The sequence below is a fragment of the Pelobates fuscus genome, chromosome 1 (assembly GCF_036172605.1).
Source record: "Pelobates fuscus isolate aPelFus1 chromosome 1, aPelFus1.pri, whole genome shotgun sequence".
NCBI lineage: Eukaryota > Metazoa > Chordata > Amphibia > Anura > Pelobatidae > Pelobates > Pelobates fuscus.
The window spans coordinates 90,968,987-90,989,893 of NC_086317.1; the positions used below are offsets into that span (position 1 = coordinate 90,968,987).

Below are 20,907 nucleotides of genomic sequence, written 5' to 3' on the forward strand. Positions count from 1 at the left end.
TTATAATGGCAAATCGTAAGCATTTTATCACTGCATGGAGTAGATTCTATCCCCCAAATACCCCAAACTATAGATCAGGACTTGTGAGGTAGAACAAAGTCTGCGATAGTTTAATTCATATTTAATGAATGCAATATGTCTGACTCATGCAATAAAACGTACTTTACTATAGTCCCTGCTGTAGTTCTGTAAGAAAATTTCTTGGAAATCATTCACTCAAATGGTCGTAAATATATTGCCTTTAAACATTGCTTTAAGTGGTCTAGTGTACTAATATTCGGTTTAATATTGCTCGCATTCTAGTGCTGAGTGAATGTACTCCTGAAAATTGACACATTCTTATCCATACACACTATATGGACACAATTATTGGGATGCACCTCTTAAATATTGAAATGATTGAATTCAGGTGTTTCAATCCGACCCGTTGCCACAGGTGTATAAAATCAAGCACCTAGCCATGCAGTTTGCATTTGCAAATGCTTGTGGGGAATAATGTATTGTTCTAAAGAGCTCAGGGAATTCAAGCATGGTAGGATACCATCTTTGAAATAAGTCTGTTTGTGAAATTACATCCCTGTTAGATATTCCACGGTCATTTGTAGTATTATTAGAATGTGGAAGTGTGTAGGAACAGCAGCAACTCGGCCACAAAGCGGGAGACCATGTAAAGTCACAGAGCGGGGTCACGGGGTCATGGTGCGTAAAAGTCGCCAACACTCTGCTGATTCCATAGCTGAAGAGTTCCAAACTTCCACTGCCATTAAAATTAGCACAAAAACTGTGCGGTGTGAGCTTCATTAAATGAGTTTCCATGGCCAAGCAACTGCATGCAAGCCTCACAACACCAAGTACGATGCCAAGCGTCGGATCCAGTGATGTAAAGCACGCAGCCACTGGATTCTGGAGTAGTTTGAAAAGTGTTCTGTGAAGTGATGAATCACGCTTCTCTGTTTGGCAGTCTGACGGGCGAGTTTGGGTTTAGTGGATGCCAGGAGAATGTCTGATTGCCAACTGTAAAATTTAGTGGAGGAGGGATAATGGTATTGGGGCTGTTTTTCAGGGGTTGGCTAGGCCCCTTACTTTCAGTGAAGGGAAGTCTTAAAGGAACATTCTAGTCACCAAAGTACCTTTAGCTGAACGAAGCAGTTTTTGTGTATAAATCGTGCCTCTGAAGTTTCACTGCTCAATTCACTGCCTGAAAAACAGCTGCAAGCCCTTCTCTTCTTCCCCATCCCAGACCTTCTGTGGCTGTCTGATCACCGACCAAAATTAAAAAGAGGACACATTTGTCACACATAAAGCAAGCTAAAGCACTGTAGGTGTTTGTTGTGTCCCTTTACTGTAAACAGCACTGTGGAATTGTTTTCTATTTAAATTATTAGAAAGAAAATTGCTGAACCATTTATGAACTAGTCAATCGGCTGTTTCTTTGCTCGTTTTAATGCAGAGATATATTTCAGGTGACCTGTATTGGGACTGGTTGCTCAGTCTTTTTATTTTATTTCTCTTTCTAGAAGTCATTTAGCTCTGATGTTTTTGTATCAGAAAGCTACACATCCTCCACTTAGTTTTTCTGTATCTCCCTTTCTCCTGTCCACTAGGCAGCCGGGCTGCTGAATGAATGGTAGGGCTAGTAACGCCTGACACGAAAAGATTAGTAAAACTCCTTGTGTCATTTCCTTTGTTACATGCTTGTCCAAAGCCACATGCACCTCGTTAGGAAGGAAGCAAGTAACGTTGGGCTGTTCAAGCTAACACATCAGCAGCTCCCTTAAGATCACAGAGGAACAAACTGTATCGTTACCCTGCTCCTTGTGAATACATCAGGACGCAATGTGGCCTATAAAAGTTACTTTGGATTTAATTGGGAAATAGCCGCCTGCAATAAATCTTCTAAAGCAACTCACTGTCCTATAATTTTTCCTAGCATGTGTAGGCAATGTATGCATACATTTCATACAGACACAGTTACTTTTATATTTTGACTGAAAATGACAGTTTGTATTCTAAATACCCATAATGTAACTCTGTAGCATGATACAATTATATATCAGAGCATTTATTTATTTATTTTGTTTTGTAAAGGCTCAGAAAGGTTCTTCTAAAATATTAACTTGAAGTCCTTTAAGTTCTTTCTTTTTACACATATCATCTTATATGTAACTTTACTGTTAGCTAACATCATCGGTTGTCCTCTAATACGCAACGTAGACAGTGTGGCACCACCAGAATGTGGGGTATTTAACATTCTGATTGCGCCTTAGATGGCCTTCAGAAAGAGGGAATGAGATGGTAAATATGTTTTAATTAAACACAGCAATAAATTATAGGTTAATGGGGAATGGAGCACAAATTGCAGATATTCCTGGCTGCTCCTACATGCCAGTCCTCGGAAGAATGGTCCTGCATAATGTTACATGTATGTTCAGCCACTGTAACCTTCTTTAGCATTTTCACTTGCATATTTATATATTGAATTATTTTGAGTCTGTAACGTCTTTAGTGAACACAAATTGTATGCATCTATTTGATATTTATATACATTGCAGAGGCTGTGAGCGATTGGGGCATGGGTATGTAGCAATGCCATCCTTCTTAAATTCCAAATGTTTGCCAAGAATGTTGAGAGATTATGTTCTTATTGGTTACTTGGAATTAGTGGAACTTCAGGTGCTCAACAGTTGGAGAGTGCTTGTCATTATCTTAAAAATGCTCAGTGCCAGAGAGTGAGGGCTACTTTCTTCCCAATGCATCACTGGCAGAACTATGGTTTATGTTAACCTTGTTTGTGAATAAATGAATTGAGTTTAATGTAAAGGTGTGGTATTTGCGAAATTCTTATTATTCTAGTCATTGCTGCCACCTGACGTCATTTCGACACACCAGTGATGCTCTTACAAGAAATCACCTTGCTAATTAGCCGGGACCTTCGGCCCTGGTAGCCTGAATATGAAGCATGTGTCTGACGATCACAGAAGATCATCTCCAATGAAAAGGCATCCTGTCTACTTCATGACACGTTTATCAAGCTAGCTAACCCCCTTGTTCTTGGCTTCCAAGTGTTACACTAACATATTGAGGTCCTGACCTTTATCCCAGCCATTCAAAGTCATGTTTAGACTAAGTGCTCCTATTCCCAGGGCTTTAATATGGCTAAAGCGAGAAAGACTGCGATAGAATATGTCTACATGGGTGGTTTGGTGGGGGCGGGTGGGGGGGGAGGGGGAAGGGGAGAGGCCAGGGGTTTATGATATATTATGCTGCTGAGATATTGATGTGATATGGGAGGAATTATGGTAGGATATTATGAAATGTAGTAGTGTAAGCTCTCATTTTAGAAAAGCCACATCACAACAAGCAATATGTACAATGGGAATTATTTGTTTTAAATGTCCCCACTGGGACTAAATATGCAACAAAGCCAAGCTTTGTTGTGGGTTTTATGAGGGGGGAGGGGGGTATTTTTATACATTTTTTATTTCAAGTCTTGACGCTTTATAAACCGTCTCAATATTACAAATATGGGCACTTAAAAGCATATTTTTCCAGGCAGTGATGCAATATTTTTTAAGAACATTTTGTGTTTTCAAGTCTTTTAGGTTTCAAAAGAGAGGTGGAATAGAAAGTATCAACAGAAATATGTTATCCTTAACTCACGTGCTATTGATGATCCAATCGGTAGTCCCTGAACTATATTGATTACCATACCAGTTCGTAAGGGCAGTGGGAGGCTGAGAGTGCTCATGTGATGCTCTCAGCCTATCACAGCAACTCAATACTTTCCAGGTGTAATTAGGATGGACAGTCCCTATTTTGGGCTCAAATTCCTCTATCCCTCTTTTGTGTCCCATTGCTTCTCTTTTTTAGGAGCTCCATATTGTTGGTATGTTTGAATGTATAACAGAGTTCCACAGCAATAATACACACAGTAATATGTCTGTACACAACAATGAATGTGTTTAGAAATCACTCTGTGTAAATAACATACATTGTTCTTTGTCTAAATTACAGATTAGTTGCAAAAACTGTTAATAGAAAGCCACCTAAATATTTTTGATGGAGCTCTGCCCTGGCCACACCCTCACTCACTCCCCTGAAATTAATATGTCCCTCTTTGTCCTTTTGAAATGTTGGTGTTATGCCCATCACCGTTCAGATCAAACTGGAAGGGTTAGCCCAGGTGGAAAAGGGAGGTGTCAGGAGCCTAGTTCACTGTTAAACTATAAGTAAATGGCTTAAAAGAACACTATAGCGTTAAGAAGGCAAACATTTCTTCCTATCGCTGTAGTGTTATATTCCTTATTTATATTAGAGGGCCTCCCAAAATGTAATCAAAAGTATGGAAATAAAGGGTTTTACACTCCCTTTTTCCAGCACTGCGTCTCAGTCCTTGCAGGCAGCAGCAATTCCTCCCCTTCCATCTCATCATCTGGCCTGCTGATTCTCGTCAAGAAACAACCTGAATTCATTACATTGCTGCTATACTGAGCAAATATATATATATTCATAGAATTCAAATTTAATATATATATATAATTTTGTCACTGTTCAAATATTTATGTACAATGTGTATATTTGTATCTTAATACAGTTATTTGTTTGCATTACACCGTCTATTGTGAGAATTTGTAGACCTCTTATTTACCGTATATTCTAAAACCTTTACCAATACGTAATATGTTTGTTCTTGTCCCTTTAAATGTGCTGTTGTAAGCGTACCCAAGGAATCCACATGGGACTTACAATCTCATTAAAACTTGGGACATTTTGATAACCACAGTTAAATGCTTCACAGCAATTTGAATGTGATTTAATATAAAAGAGGTTGTGTTCCCCCAGTACTGTCTAAAAGCACTACTTGTTTGCATGTTACCATTTCATGAACCATCTCAGGTTATGGTGTTCGCATGTTAACTTATGGTGCAGTCTTGATTAAAATACATTGTGCAGGGCGGTATTTATTTCAGTGATCCTCTGCAGTGTGTACTTTCAATGCAGTCTCAGTAAAAGGACATCTCTGGTCACTCTGCCCTAGATACTTGTTTCTTAAACACATATTGCACTATTTAGCTAAACTGATTCTGTTTTAAGAATGTTCAAGGAAGTAGATTTTCTAACTCAATGTATGAGTTAGTCCTGTAACCGTTTCTCCTGTTGGACAAGGTAACCAAAATGAGAGCAGTTGAAACAAAACTCTCCAAGGGAGCAACAAGCTCGAAGGCTTTTTAATCACTCACATCAGCTAGTGAAAAGGCATGTTTGTCATTAATGGCTGGCTTTGGTTAAGACATCGGCTCCTTGTTAGCGCTTTCTCTCCAAGAGCACAAATGGACAGGTAACAAAAGATTTGCTGTAACCACCTTTACCCTTATGACTCCTTCCAGGCTGGAATCCTCCCTAATGGCTTCCTAATTGGTGAAATGAAATGGCATATTGCTCTCTTTTTAAACTTTTTTTTCTCTCATTGATATTATAGTAGGCAGATTACCCAGACCTTCCGGTCCCCTGCAATGGAATGTTAATGCTTTGCAGGGTTTAGGAAAAGCTGAAAAAGGCATTCCAATCTAGATTGTTTGCTCGCTTCAGTTTAATTATTTCTCTCCACAGTCAAACAAATGTATTTAACCAAACAGTCACTTGCAGCCCCTCTGTCTCTTGAATGAAAAGCAGTATATGGGATTTTGTGTAGCAAAAATAAACAGATGTTATATCCCAGTCTACATTTACCCCAAAAACAGACACTAAGCTTTGGGAGACGACAGAAGGGCTTGTAGTGCATTAAATTGTATTAGACTTTCATTTTTATTTGTTTATTTTTCAAGTGACATATTCTGTAACGCTGATTAGTAAAGTTCAAGCCCAGAAAATATTACTTTACTGAAAAACCTTTGGGAGATGCAGCAAATCACGAGAGACCGGACAATGTAACCTCCATATCCACTCTAGTTCATATGCTGCTCTATAGCACTTGCCCAGCCTTCCCACAATGCATGTAGTGTCTATGTGGTTAAAACGGTGATGTAATCGTTTTTTTGGCCATGCCGCATGTACTTCTGGGAAAAGGAATAAATATAATGATAGTCCTTCATGTAACACTGCTTGACTTCCCTCTTCACACCATTGAACTATTTTGTCTTCCGCAATGACTTTTATTACTTGTCAATTCTTTTCTAAAGAGGAAAACCTTAACACTGTGCCTGCATGAATGCATCAGTTGTGAATTTCTAATAATCCAGTGTTTCACCATAACTTTTCTTCATTTCTACAATTATGATGCAGAGAACAACCTGCATTCTGTCCCTTTTCAGAGTGGTTTCTATCCATTGCAAGTTCTCAGAACATGTGAGCCTAGGCCATCCCTTACACAGTTACTGTCTTGGAACATTGTTGTACACAGTCTGGTTCACAAAACGGTGTACAGTATAGCTGTTATCAGATTATTCAGTAGGTGAGTGTACCTACAGTTGGAGGCTAAACTTCACATTTCATTAATCCCTGCTGGACAGAGGTTTGTGGGCTATTGAAGAACCTACCACAGATACAAATTGTACAGAATGAGAGACTCTCAAGTGGTAGAGGTACTTGCTGATCTAGGAAGGGTTGAGTTGTTATAGCAGCTGTTGTGCAGTGGTTTTCACACTTTCTCATTTTTAATACATACATAATATGACTTTGTTCATCAAGAGCTACACAGATTTCTCAGTTACTTTACATCACTATATTAGAGGTCATGTCCTTCACTTTCACCTTTAGGCCCCATTCTGCATCACATGCAATCAATTAATTGGAAAACCAATTGGTCTGTCATTCACAGCTACACTTAGTGAGTGCCAAAGGTATAATGCATGCGAAGCACACATGCCAAACTATATATAAAAGGGAAATTACACAGTTTTTTTAATACTTTTCTTTGAAAGCAGCAAATTAGAAGATCATAATTTATACATTTACAGTAGACTGTAGGTACCTACAGAAATAGGACCCTCCACTCCCCTTGTATATGTTTATCAAATTTTGTATCGATATAAACTTGTACCCATGTGCAGTGCTGCAGAATCTATTGGCAGTTTCTAGATAATGTACAATATAAAATAATACAGTATATCTATCTCGTAGATGGGTTTGCAATATGAAAGATAATTGCAACAATGTAGATTGCTTTAGCTTATGTTATTTTCTGATGATGAAGATATTGGTCTCTGGATGAAGACTCTTACGTCATTGAAAGAAATGATTGGGACAGTTCTGTGCAGGTCTCACTGAGATCATGTTGTTTTGTGCTCTGACATGCCGAGAGGTCCTTTTTCTCTCCATTTTCTGCCATTTCTGGTTTTGGTTCATATGGGATTTGGGGTCTGAGATTGAAAGCAGATGTAGTTTAAGGGCAATTCTTCTACTGAAGGAAAAAATATGGCTCTTTTTAAATGTGGATTTAATTTGGCCCTTTCCCTGTCTCAGAGCTGCCATTGGTCCCCTCTTGGGATTCTCTGTAGAATCTGGTGATATTTGTTTCTGTGCTTACTGACACTTCTTCCGAAATTAGGTTTTATTTGGAATGGTTGTTTGAATGGTGTGTAACTATTTGTATTTTATTTTTTACCGATTACTGGTAACAACAATTGCAATTCCAGTAATTCAAAAACAGATAACAAAGAGTGGATTAGGTATTTTGCAGCATTATATGTTGATTTAATTCTGAATATTCCATTACAGTGCATAGTGACTGCTTACAGTTTCTATGTCCCTTTTTGTAGGGATATTATTATTATTAGGATTTATATACTGCCAACTTATTCCTCATATTATAAAGGGGGACATTTTGATGAGGTTCATAAGAACTCTGCTCAAAAAAGGAGCTTACAATTTAGAGGGATATAGATTTTTTTGTTGTTGTTTTTGTACATTCTTATTGCCTATTTAATGTTTTTATAAAATAGAGTGAACACGTAAAAACAAAATTAAGTAGCAGTGTGCATTTAACCCCTTAAGGACCAAACTTCTGGAATAAAAGGGAATCATGACATGTCACACATGCCATGTGTCCTTAAGGGGTTAAAGGATACATTAGTGAAATCATGGCTGCCCTAAAGAAATTGAGAATTCGTAGCCAGCATTCGTAATTCGCAGATTTTCAACTGAATGATTATTCCAATCATTCCGATTATTAACGTAACTGAACAAGCTCACAGACAGTAGAAAGTGTATCCACACTTTACTAAAATGCAGTATCATAGAATTTCAATATGTTTATCTTCAGCTCATTTGGTATTAGTCAGTAGCTGTGCATTGCTTGTTTCAGCCATCTTGGAAACAAGCTTCTGGTAGTGTAAATTTTTTTGTACATTTTGTGGAGGTTTCTCTAGCACATAGTAAAGATTGCAGTCTATTACTATTTAATCTTTGTTATCCACCACTTAATTCCTCATATCTAAAAATCATTCAGCAAATCCAGGATCAGTCTTGTGTTTTGTGCAATTGCACTTAAAGTGGGTCTGTCATATTTTGCAAAGACCCCTCTGAAAGCGACATCTCTGCTTTGGGTCTGGGAGCCATGGGGTGCAGTGATGACAGATTTCACGTCCTAGTGGGAGTTGTGCCAGTGAAAACGTACATCACTGAGGTTTATGGGGACCCCACCATAGATCATGTTTCATGAATAAGTTAGCAGTGACTTCTGGTTTTGGACTGAAGTTGACGGCAGAGCACCGCCTTTGTCGATCTCAGGCTTGCCCATAAGGCAAAGTCTTATATCTTTGGATTGCGTTGAAATTTTCCTGAAAATAAGTATGAGTATGCATATTTCCTAAAGATTATATCCTTATGAAATACTGATAAATAACAGTATTTTCCTGACTTTTATACGGAAGTATATAGGCACATTTGCTTATCATCTGCTGCTTTAAGAGCTTCAATTGAAGCCTAGAAACCTTCTCCCATCGCTGCAGCCCATTTATGTTACTAGCTGTTGCATGTTTTCCATGCTGCAATTTTATGCAACGTTTGAAATGCACATAAGGAGAAGCATCTATAAACTATAGCCTGTTCACCCTTTGAATTGGTCATTTTCTTACTAGTACATCATGGTGCTAGTACATCATGGTAAAATCCCTGCTGGGATACTGTGAAGGATATATAAACTCCTGATCATTCAGTGTGGCCGTGATACTTTGACTTTGAATAACGGATATATAAAATGCTTGTGTTGAATTAGTTAATTTTTGTGTCCATTGCCAGATCTGTCCATTTATAGTTCACAAACCTTCTGGAACTAAAGTCCCCTTTTAAATGAATGCACTTCTCCACTCCAACCCTCACTAAGCAGCCTCCCAGAACAAATAAGATTTATCTTTTCTTTTCATGAGCAGCCCCGCAATTCACTCAGTCACATATTTTGAAGGAATATGTATTTAGCAGTAGAACCAAGCGGCCTTTGTCTGATTATAAATGTTCTTATCTGCTACAGTCAGGAGCTGATTTCATAAATGGCAGAAAAACCCCTCTCCAGGAAAGGAAGATGGGGACACCAACTGTATGCATAAATGTACACGATGATAAGAAATGTCTCTTGTTGCCCCATTGGGCAAGGGGTGGGGGGGGGGGGGGTGGTATGATCTTTTCTTTCTGCCTGCTGGCCATTCTGACTTGCACACAAATGAATAAACATTTTTCTTTCTTTATGGATTTTTTTTTGTGTTGCCATAGGAGACACAATCTTAAAATCGTCCCCAACAGCAAACCCGGTTTTAATTTAAGTATGTTTACATCCTATCATAGCTCTGCTACTTCAAAGAGTCAATTATGGACTTTAAAGATCTGTTTAAAAATCCCCTTTTATTCTCGACTTTTTCAGCCTGCCACGGTCCATTTACTGCCAAAATTGTACGATATGCCATTAACCCTGTAGTTTCCGGAGGGGTGAGTTTACAGTTTATTGATGTAATAATGACCTCTGACGCTCAAAGCATTTAGGACTGCAGATTATTATTAGGAAGAAAAATACCTTGCTTTGTACTCTAATGGTGGGTTGTCACGACTGTAGTGGGTATGTAAAGGTTTTATCAACTAATCTATATATTGTGCTTACAGAATTGGAAACAAATGTATAGATCAAGAGAGATTGCAATGTTATGTTCAATGCGACTTGTTTTCTGCATGTGATCCCACATTGTACACAAAACATACATCAATCCATATTTACAGTTATGTAATAAAACAAACATATAAAGATTTGTTGCATTGTGCTCTTAATGTTACAAGGTATAGATCAAATGATTTTTTGCATGCTTTCGCAAGTACTTTTAAATGAGTCGTATGGCTCATTTCCTACTATGGATAAAAGGAGCGAAATAAGGATACAAAATAAAAACCGCAAAGTTTGTATTAAACAGCTTGCTTTTTTTATTTTTATTTTATTTAAAAGGAACCCACAACGGTTCCATAATTTCTGTACAGAGGGATTGAAATGTATTTAAAAGGAATATAATAAAACATTGTTTCACAACAAATACAAAGTCCCGTGGGGTAGTAGTGTAGCTATCTGTTTCATGTAAGTGCCTCATTATGTTTGATTTTATGATGTTTTCTTATACTTCCCCATATCACTTAAATTGCAAAATATCCCATTGCACACTGAGGCCAAGTGCTTTTTTTTTTTTGTTTGTTTATTTTTATATCCTTAAGTTTCTATTTAACTCTGTAGTAAGCATATTCTTTGTAATAATTATCACAAAAGTGCAGACAAGCCCCTTTTTACTGTCTTCTAGTATTGCACAAACATCCAGACATTGCAGTGTGGCTCTCACTCTGATACTGTGTAATATGACCATGCTTTCAATGAGGTCTGGGTAATGTATAAATTATACCAGTTCTAAAGTGACAAGAAGGTTACCTTTTAATTTCTGTACGGCCAGGAGTTGTACAGTCTCCCAAAAAAATAAAAAGACAAAGCTGAAGTTTCCTCTTTTGGAAAGTGATACCCTCTGCTTGTGGGTTTTCTTACTCCCTCTGATTTGACCTCTGCTTGATGATTTTTCATTGAAACCCTTACAGTTCAACAACAGCCTGCAGGACTTTCCTGGTGTCTACCTCTGAATGGGTTGTGACAAGAAGAGAATCTGAATATCAGTCATTGCATTTTTGCAAATATAATTTGAAGCAGCATCACTTGAATGAGTGCTTTAATAAATAGCTTTTTTATTTATACGTACAAAAGGCCAGCTCAGATTCAAGGGTGTCCAATCAAGTCAGGCAAAAGCTTGATATGCTAGGAACAATGTTAGAGCATACTAATGGAATTGGTCGCAAAGGCTTCAAAGTTATTAGGAAGAAAGTAATAGTTGAATAGATTGACTGGCTGTAAAAATGTTTAGTTTTAATTGTTAGTTCTAGCTTAATAGACAGTCTGGTGTTTGGGGCAAAACAGCTATAATTTAAACCTCCACAAAAATGGATACTAATTTATTAAATTCTATTCTTTATCTTTTTTTAGATTGCAGTACAGAGTTTCTCTATGTGACGATAATATTGCATGAACCAATTTTGATATAAAAAAAAAACACTGACTATTACTTTTAAAAAAAAAAAGTCAGTGAAGAATGAATAAACTTGCTTGGTAAATCCCCATAAATTTCCTTGTGTGCCAAAAGCTAATGAATTGAAATGTTGTGCATGTAAATGGGTAGAACATGGCAATTAGTTTAGTAAGGACCTGCAATGTAAACTGCGAAAGAACAAACTGGTGTGAACAGAATATTCAAGAGGGATAAGGTTTTTTTGTTTTTAAATGGCAGAAGAGGAGCATCTTAGAGCTTTGTTGGTAGCCAGATGTCATAGCCACAGGCTGAGGTCTTCATCAAATGACCCACGTTTGACCCAAATTGACCCTGAGTGCTGTAAAATGTCTTTCTTTCTAAACAACTTAATTACCTTACAATAAGTGATTGGAATACAGGTATTGTGTGTTCACACTTACAGGGCTATCAGCATATGAGGAATGGTGGCTTAGTGAAGAAGAATGACAAATTCAACCACTTAAACCTACAATAGTAGCATTTTCTTTTATATATCCATAAGAAATCCCAATTGAAATGAACTGAAAGGATTTCAAAGAAAGATGTTCCTTCCATTTTCACTGTACAGATTTCTAGAGAACGTTTCTGAGAAACCCTTTTTCCTGAACCCAACCACCCACGAGGGAAAAAACCACTAGGAACTTGCATTCCTGGTGAGACACATGCATTTATGATCATGGCAGAGTTTCCTTATGAACAGGTTCATTTTCAGGAACTTAATTCTGGGGTAGGGGGTACTGTCTTGTTCTTGCCATGGTAATAGCTTTAGAGAACTTGGAAATGGTCCATGCAAAACAGAAAATAAAAAACAGGATGCTCACTACTACTCCCTAAAGGTTATTAAAAATACCTCTACTGTAAGATTCTGTTAAACAAATCAGGGTCTTTTTTTACAACAATTTAAAATTATCATTAAAAAAATTCACCCTCTTGTATCAGGCACATGAGGTGTGCAGCTTTGTTCTCTTCAGTTAAAACTGTATCCGCACCTGATCTACTGTCTGCCAAGTAGGTTAATTGGATGGCGTGAATGGGGGGAGACTATCTTCAATCCAAGTGGAAATTTATTCAGTATAACCAGGATATATGCTGTGAAAGGAGACTGCTGTTGAAAGTAATGGCTCAGTCTGTGACCTCCTTTTTCATTTTAGTACTTGCTGTGGATTCAAAGACTGGCTGGGATTTCCTTAACAGCTCTAATGCAACCAGATGCCAGCTGGCATGTTCTTGGCTCTAGGAACCGATCATTCTTTGTAATACCAATACTGCTGTTAACCCTGTAGAAACGGTTGCTTAAAATAGTCTGTCCTTACAATGGCAGAATATCATTTACTATATGATAATAGGTTTTGGAATGTTGGTGTAAGCTAGGGATTGCCAACCTTGAACCTGAAAAAAAACATTCCATAATAGCCAACCTTTAGCTGTTACAAGGCCATTTTCGGAACGTGTGTCTCTGATGCTCATATTTCCTTCATGGTCTTGAAATGCCAGCTTTCACTGAATGAGGAGGACACTGATTCAGCAGCAGAAAATGATGTTACCTCTATATAACACATCATGCTCTCTAAATGGTGTAGATGGATTTATATAAATATCCTTAATATTTAGAAACTATTTTTATTTTACTTGCTTACCTTGCAGCCGCGTGATATTTGACGGCAAGAAAGACTATAAGATACAAGGTTAACCTTCTTTCCTTTAATTGTCTAATTAAAATGACAAATATTTGGGACGTTCTTAGAAACCAGAGAGTATCTGAATGTAACACTTTGTTATTGTTATATAATGCTGCAAATTATGAAATCACACCGTTGACTTTTTATATCTTAAGTGTGTTTCTAATTATGTATTTACTTTTGATAAACTTCTTTTAGTTATATATATTTTTTAAACAAATGAACGTTTGTAAATGGTAAATTGTATTCAATTTCTGAATTCTTTAAATCGTCTGCCATATTCATTATTATTGATTTTCTTCTGCCATATGCCGTCGGCTTACTCTGAATTGAAGAATGAATTTCATTTGCAAGTCATTGACGTCTCTGCTGGTCTTTTTGAGTTAAATATTTAAAGGGTGGGGGGAGAGTGTGTGTGAAGATGATGGGAGGAGTAAGCAGAGGGCTGCCTTTTTGAATCCCTTACTGTGGGGCTCTCCTCTCAGTTACTTGTAGGTTATAGCAGAGGCTGTGTCAGCTCCTGGATTTTGTTATCTGCGAGCCTGTGTTCTGTTTACTCTCTGATTAGGAAACTGAGCTGTGATTCCCATACACCTTGACCGGAATAACTCACCATTCAGTTATTGTTGTGCAAGAATGAATTACTGAGCTGTCCATTAGGTATGAGGAGCGACAGTTACAAAGGGAGCAGTGACCTGGTGGGTGGAAAACAGGAAACAGCGATTTTTTTGTAAAAGTGTTTGATTCACAGACAAAGGGGATTTCAAGCATCAGCCGTGGCTAGAATTCAGGTATATTTAACACCTGCAGATTGGGAATATTTATTAGCTGCAGACCAGGAGAATTTGGTACTTACAGGACAAGCCGTCACTGAACATGACAGAGGTTTTAATGCAGACAGACTGCAATCTGAACTCGGTGTGTGAACACCTAGAACATTGCTGCTTGGACAGGTTACAGGAGCCAAGGGCCAAACGCTCCTCTAACACAGGGGCCCGACTTTGGGGCAGAGTGCGGAACAAGCTGCTGCGACAAAAGGTAATAAATGAAATGGAATTGTTGAACAAATTTTATTTTGTGCAAAAGTCATTGGGTTCAGGTATTCCAAATATGTTTCCCATTATGGGAATTATAATCCATAGCAGCTGGGCTGGCACTGTGCTAAGGGTACATTTGTACAGAAAACCGCTTGGCACATACGTATTAAGTTGGGAGAAATGTGTACAGATTCTATAACTCATGTTGATAATGTTTCATTTAGCAATTCCTCCATATAAAGACTGTGAGTCTTACTTCTCCAGTACTAACTTGACCAAAATATTTCTTTCTCAACTACAGATGTTCATTAAGCACTCTAGCTCTTAAATTGCCAGAGGGTTTTCACAACCTGGCTCATCCATCTGTCACACAAATGTCTAGGATTGGCTCATATTTGAGTGAATTAAGTTTTATCAAATTGTAATTCAGGTTACGAGAGCATACTTCCTGTCCTTCGATATCTTATTAATTTTATGAAGTGGTATATTATGAGATGCAGTGGGCTTAGTCAAGCTGTTTCGTTGTTGTGGTTTGTTTTTTTTGTGTGTTTTTCTGTTTTTTTGGGGGGGAGGGGAGGTTATGGAGAAAAACAAAACCAGATCTTTAAGGGTATAATTTATGTCTTTAATTTCTTATTCATATATTCAATGATTGTAACATGGAATCTGCAATTTACTTCCTGCCCACTGTGGAGGAATGGAGTCACTGGGTCATGCACTCTTGGCTATAAATTTTGTATTCTTTAATAATTTGATCATAAACCAACCTACAAAATGATGTGTTTTTCTTTGTTTGGTTTTCATGTGATCGTAGGTTACCTTTTTTTGGTGGTGGGTTGTTAGAGGTAATAATATGAATCACCTCTAAGCCAGTCCAGTTACATGGATACCCTTTTCCCTCTTTCTCAATTCTTACTAAACTCCTTCTGAGATTTGTGTGTAAGACATGCAAATGTTCCATCAATCTTTCCTTGTGTATTTGCTTTTGCATAGGGACCAGTAACATGCAGGCTGATGCTTACCGGGGAGTTGTGCTGTTTTGTTTGTGTTTTTTTTGTTTCTTTCCCCCTTCTTGGAATCAATGCAATAACATGCTCTTTGTGCGTATTTGTGTGGTTATATCTTAAGCCTCTCCAGCTGATGCAAAACTAAAAAGTACCACCACTGCTGACTAACGTATGACTGTATGTTACCTTGTTGCGCTATAGACTTAACATTCCTGATTTTATCAATATGTTGCTTTCCCTATCACTTTAAATTATTGAAGGAGCACTCTAGCCACTCCTCTCCCAGCTTAGATCATCAATGCTAATGACCCCAGCCAATCCAATGCTTCCTAGTAGAGAAGCATTGGGTGGTACTAGTTCACACGCACAAAAATCACTGTGTTGTGTCAATCAGCATCTCCTCATAGTGTTGAGACACTGAACTTTGGTCCAGTGCAGTCTTTGCAGAACCACATCAAGGAAGTTCCTCTAGAAAATCTCTGAGTGACAGCCACTAGAGGTAGCATTAGGCAGCACTGTGAACATTGCCTTTTATCAGAAAAGGCAGTGTGTACACTACAGAGCCTGCAGGGGCAATCTCTTTTGTCCAGAACCGCTATCATTAAGCTGTAGTGGTTCTATTGTCTATAGGGTCACTTTAATTTATTGCTTGTTGTTTAGTATGGTGTGCAAGGTTATAGTAATCCTTCTGTGTCTGGATTAAAAACTGCTGGCTATGCCCTCTATCATTACATTTTGGGTGCTTAATACCATACCTCCCAAGTGTGCCAATTTAGGAGCATCAGTTCCTATTTTAGGGCCAAATTCCTCTGTCCCGCTTTTCTATCCTAATGTCCCTATTTGCCAGGAGCTCCATATAGTTGGTGTGCCTGTGTAACAGAGCTTCACAGCACTCCAAGTAATGTGTCTTTAAATTAGTATACATGTGTTTAGTAATCATGTGTCAATGAGATACATTGTTCTTGTTCTAAATTACAGTTTAGTTCCATAAATTGTTAGAACACCTAAAGAAAACAGCCCCACCCCTGGTCACATTCCTGCTCACACCTCTAAATGCCAAATATCCCTCTTGGTCTATTTGAAATGTTGGGAGGTATGCTTTAGGGCCACACACACACTTGAATTTTGTGTTATAAAATGGAATCTCTGACTCATTGAGTGATAGCGGGGATAAAAACTAAAGACCCAACAATAAAAAGCCAAAAGTGCTGCCCTAGAGGCCTGGCATACAAAAAGAGCAGTTTTATTCAAGTAACAACCAGTACACCTGGAGATGATTGAGCCCTCTAGGGCTATATATCAATGTGGGTCTATCATTAGATTGCTGAATTAACCAACATTTTTTATGACACTGTAGTCTTTATATAAACAATGCTGATGGTGGGTTACATCTGGAGCGGCACATTGTCGAGGTCATGTTATTTATTAATATTTTCACGGCCACAGTAACTTGTAGTTATGGGTTTTACCTGCCACACAAAATGTAGCGGTCGCTTGTCTGGAAAGGACAGTTCCTCCTTCCGTCACCCCAGTGACCTATACTAAAATAATTTACTAGAATATCTAATGAAGCAGAGGGAAGGAAATAAAACATACTTCTATGCACTGCACCATGGCACAACTAATTCGTTGTTTGGTTGTGCAAAAAATTCACAGGTGACTGCTTCCTTTTAATATTATATTATTATTTGACGGGGTTATTTGATTAAAGCATCCCTCTACTCTGCCTCATTATTTTTCCTACGTCTGACAATTCTTTACACTGGGGGAGTTACCACCGTCACCAGCGATGGCTGTAGGGAAATTAGCTGTCTTTTGAGGATTCCGGGTCTTGCAGGAGCCTCCATAGAATTCTCAGCAATTTCACCATCATTGTCATTATACAAAGTCCCCAGACAGTTACAGTGTCACTTTAAGCAAAATTACTAGACCTTACTAGCCAATGTCAGAGGAATTCACCAACTCCAAAGCTCTTCTCCAAAGATATTGTAAACATATTGGCCTAAAATTTACAATTCTCTTTTAAATTCCCAACAGTGATTATTATTTCCATGAATGCCAACCACAAATTGTTAGAGATGCTCTAACCACTATCACACATTGTGTTTCTAGTACAAGGTGTTGTCCATCATTCTTGTGCTAAACTGTTTCTAATAACTTTCACTTCCTCATTATCGAGACAAATGTGAATGTCCGTGATGAGAGAGTGCCTTATTATCTCACAGGCTGCATAGGGGGAGGGACCGGTCTGAGGTACAGCACCCAGAAATGCCATAAACCATAATTACTTCCAAAAAGATGTAGTAATTATGATGCTTAGAGCATCTCTTAAAAGCAGGTATGTCGTGGAAGGTTGATTTACTAACCTGAAGCAGCACCTAGTGTCTGTCATTTCTCAGACCTTCTTTGGCTACTGGCGGTTTATCTGCCAGTAGCCGCCTCAGTGCTGTAATCGCGAACATGCGCAAGATTACAACACTGTAATCTATGGAGGATCCTGCGACTGAGGTGATGCCTGAATTCCACAGCCATCACTTGTGATGGTTGGTGGGATTGGGCAATAGTTAATGGCGGAACTCCTCATAATGCCAAGTTTTCTCAACATCAGGTTTGCCCATTTGACAAATTAGTCCCCGTTTTGTCTTATCGTATTGATTGCATTGGAATTTCAGTGAAATTCTAGCACAGTGAGCATGACTATTTCATAAAGCGTATATATTTATGAAATACTCAGAAGTGACAGAGCTGATTTAAGTTCACTTTAACTTAATTGTGCTTTCCAATCTTGCAGCTTTTGAGGAGGCATTATACATGAAATCAAGACGTGAATTTTAATTGCATTTCCATATCATTTTCTTACATTTTTAAGCGTACATATCATATCTATTATGTTGAGATTTTTTTAAAGCCATAGTTGTGTTTTCACAGTCTACGTTCAACTATATACCTGTCTAAATCTGATGCTCACGTGTTATTTTAGAATGATATAAAATAGTAGGAAATAATAGTGCACGTGTTTTCTGCTGTGTTGCCTCAATGTAACTGCTTATTAGAAAATGCTATAAAAAAACATAACATTAAAAAATGCAACAATGCGGTGTTCTCCATAATGACTTTATGTTCACGAAAAAGAGGGGAAAAAATATTGGAGCTGAATGAATTTCTATTCAGAACTTATGGAATCAGCCACTGAGTGATCACCCTTTTGGAATGTCCAGCTGCGAGAATAGAATCTGTGACATGGCAAGTGTTCTGCTCGGGTTCATTCATATGCCGGACTGTGAATTTGTAGAAGAGAAATGCTTTGTGGATGGGATACTAGACGTGCAGCTGCTATAAGAGTGATGCACATAGTGTGTGGCCATTGCACACGTGAAAACATACGTTTTATTCCTGTTGGAACTTGGCTCAGTTAATCATTATGTCCAGAAGAATTTTTTATTTATTTCCTTATGCGCTTTAGTTGATCTTTTTGTTTTATGAGCTGCTCTTTTGAGATATAACCTTCAGCATCTTACGTTTTCAATTAAACATCAGGCTGTATGGATTGCTTTATTTGCTGGGTTATTTCAGTTTCTTTAAGAATCCACACCAGTTGGACGCTTCTACAACTTTTAGTTTGGTGCAGCTCATCAGTAGATCAAAGGAGAAATTACTGCCTGAATACAAGCCACTGACTAAAAGAAAAAACAGAATATACCTAAGAACACGAACAGAGAAAGAAAGGCTCATAGGGTAATAACGTTAATTGTAATAAACCCCAGTTTTCAAGGTTGCACTCACATTGACACACACCATCTATGTCATCATCCCCCGCGGACTAATACCCATGATTTCCTGATTGGTGGAACGCATGTGCATTCCAAAGTCAACTACCGGAACTCCATATATGGATAGAGCTGATTGATTTAATCCGAAACAGATGGGAAGAGAAAGGCGGATTGGCCGAGAGCAACCTGATTCATGAAAGAGGGACTTTTAAATGAAGCTCCGGTCTCAATATAGACTGCTGCACTTTATCTTTTGTACTACTTATTAGACGAAACGTGTAGTGGGTTTTTAATTATTGTTTTTTATTTTGTATGCTGTTATTTTTGCCTACAACACCTGTGAGGACCCCTATACTCCACACTACAGTGTAACCATTAAATTGTGTGATTTAATTTTATATCAGCGTTGCACTATGTTTCTTATCTATTTACATGCATTATTGCAGTGTTTCCCAACCCAGTCCTCAAGGCACACCTACCAGTCCAGGATTTAAGGATTACCCAGTTTTGTCTAAGGTGTTTAGAAAAAAACTGGGTAATCCTTAAATCCTGGACTGGTAGGTGTACCTTGAGGACTGGGTTGGGAAACACTGCATTATTGGACACCTGAACACTGCTGGATCTGTGGGATTCTACATATCATTGATGAGCCTGAATTTTCTGCTACTCTGTGAGTGCAACCTTGAAAACTGGGGTTTATTACAATTAACGTTATTACCATATGAGCCTTTCTTTCTCTGTTCATGTTCTTAAGTATATCCTGTTTTTACTATTTGTATTGGGGATTGAGAGGAATCCTTTGTTATACCTAAAACCCAGAAAGGTAATTACCTGTTTGTATTCCTTGTATACACACTGCACCTGGGTGGTTTATACCTGTATTTTTTTTTTTTTTTAAAGCCACTGCCTAAAACCTGTGATTCTTTCTAGTAATTCTTTGACATACTATTTACAAGTTGGCCCTAGTTATCATTCAAATGTTGGGTTTTGTAAACTAACTGAATCCCGGTAACCAACAGCCACATAACAAAATCCAATCCCTTAATCTGTATGCCACTTGTTGCAAGGTGGCTTTAAAGCTAGAGTTTCACTGAGAGACATTTGTACCTTTTTGCCCAGAAACACTTTCTCTATCATGAGTCAACTCATTTCAAGATTTTTGTCTCTCCTTAGAGCCACCACAATATGTCACTCCTATTTTATATTACCTTTTTATTCCACAATCTTAAAGTCCTCTGCTCAAATTCATGGCCAAATAGAACCAAGAATGTGATTTCACTCTCACTCACAATGACTTCTATAATATATACATCATAGCACTATTATCAATTGCTACTCTCTCTGCAAACCACTCATGGTGTGATATAGAACATTTTTGTTTCTGCATACTATCATTCCATGAGATGATGGGCTTATTGTAGACATTTGGAAAGTTGTGGCATCTACTTCGCAGGTGGTGGGAATGCTCCTTAATGTCGCTAGATGAGAATGGTAGACCATCCTTCATGATGTAACTTGGCATCCATGCTCATCGATCACACACCAATGTCACTTACAGAATACAAAAATTGCCTAAAACACATTCATTGCAGCCAGGTATTTATACAATTATGACCTATTGGTACTATTGCTCTGACTCAAGTACCTAAACTTACAACTTACGGCACTCCAGATATTGTGGACTACATCTCCCAAGATATTTTACCAGCATTATGGCTGTAAGAGTATTATGGAGAAGTAGTCCACAACATACCCATGACCTTAACCTAACGAGATCCAAGCTATGGAGGTTTTTAACCTCTAGGCTCCCTTGACATGACTAAAATTCACTTTTTAATGCC

At 38.0% G+C, this 20,907-nt stretch overlaps 1 protein-coding gene across 6 annotated transcripts in view; it reads left to right on the top strand.

Moving 5' to 3' along the window:
- ABR (ABR activator of RhoGEF and GTPase) overlaps positions 1 to 20,907 on the top strand; it is a 328,573-nt gene that overhangs the window by 288,637 nt on the left and 19,029 nt on the right. The window contains exon 1 of one of the 6 annotated variants that reach the window (XM_063450028.1): positions 13,747 to 14,290. The exons of the other annotated variants lie outside the window; for them this stretch is intronic. Coding sequence (XP_063306098.1) covers positions 14,129 to 14,290 — 162 coding nt within the window. The 5' untranslated portion in view covers positions 13,747 to 14,128. Of the gene's footprint in view, positions 1 to 13,746; positions 14,291 to 20,907 lie in introns of those variants that run through there. 6 annotated transcript variants of the gene reach the window in all.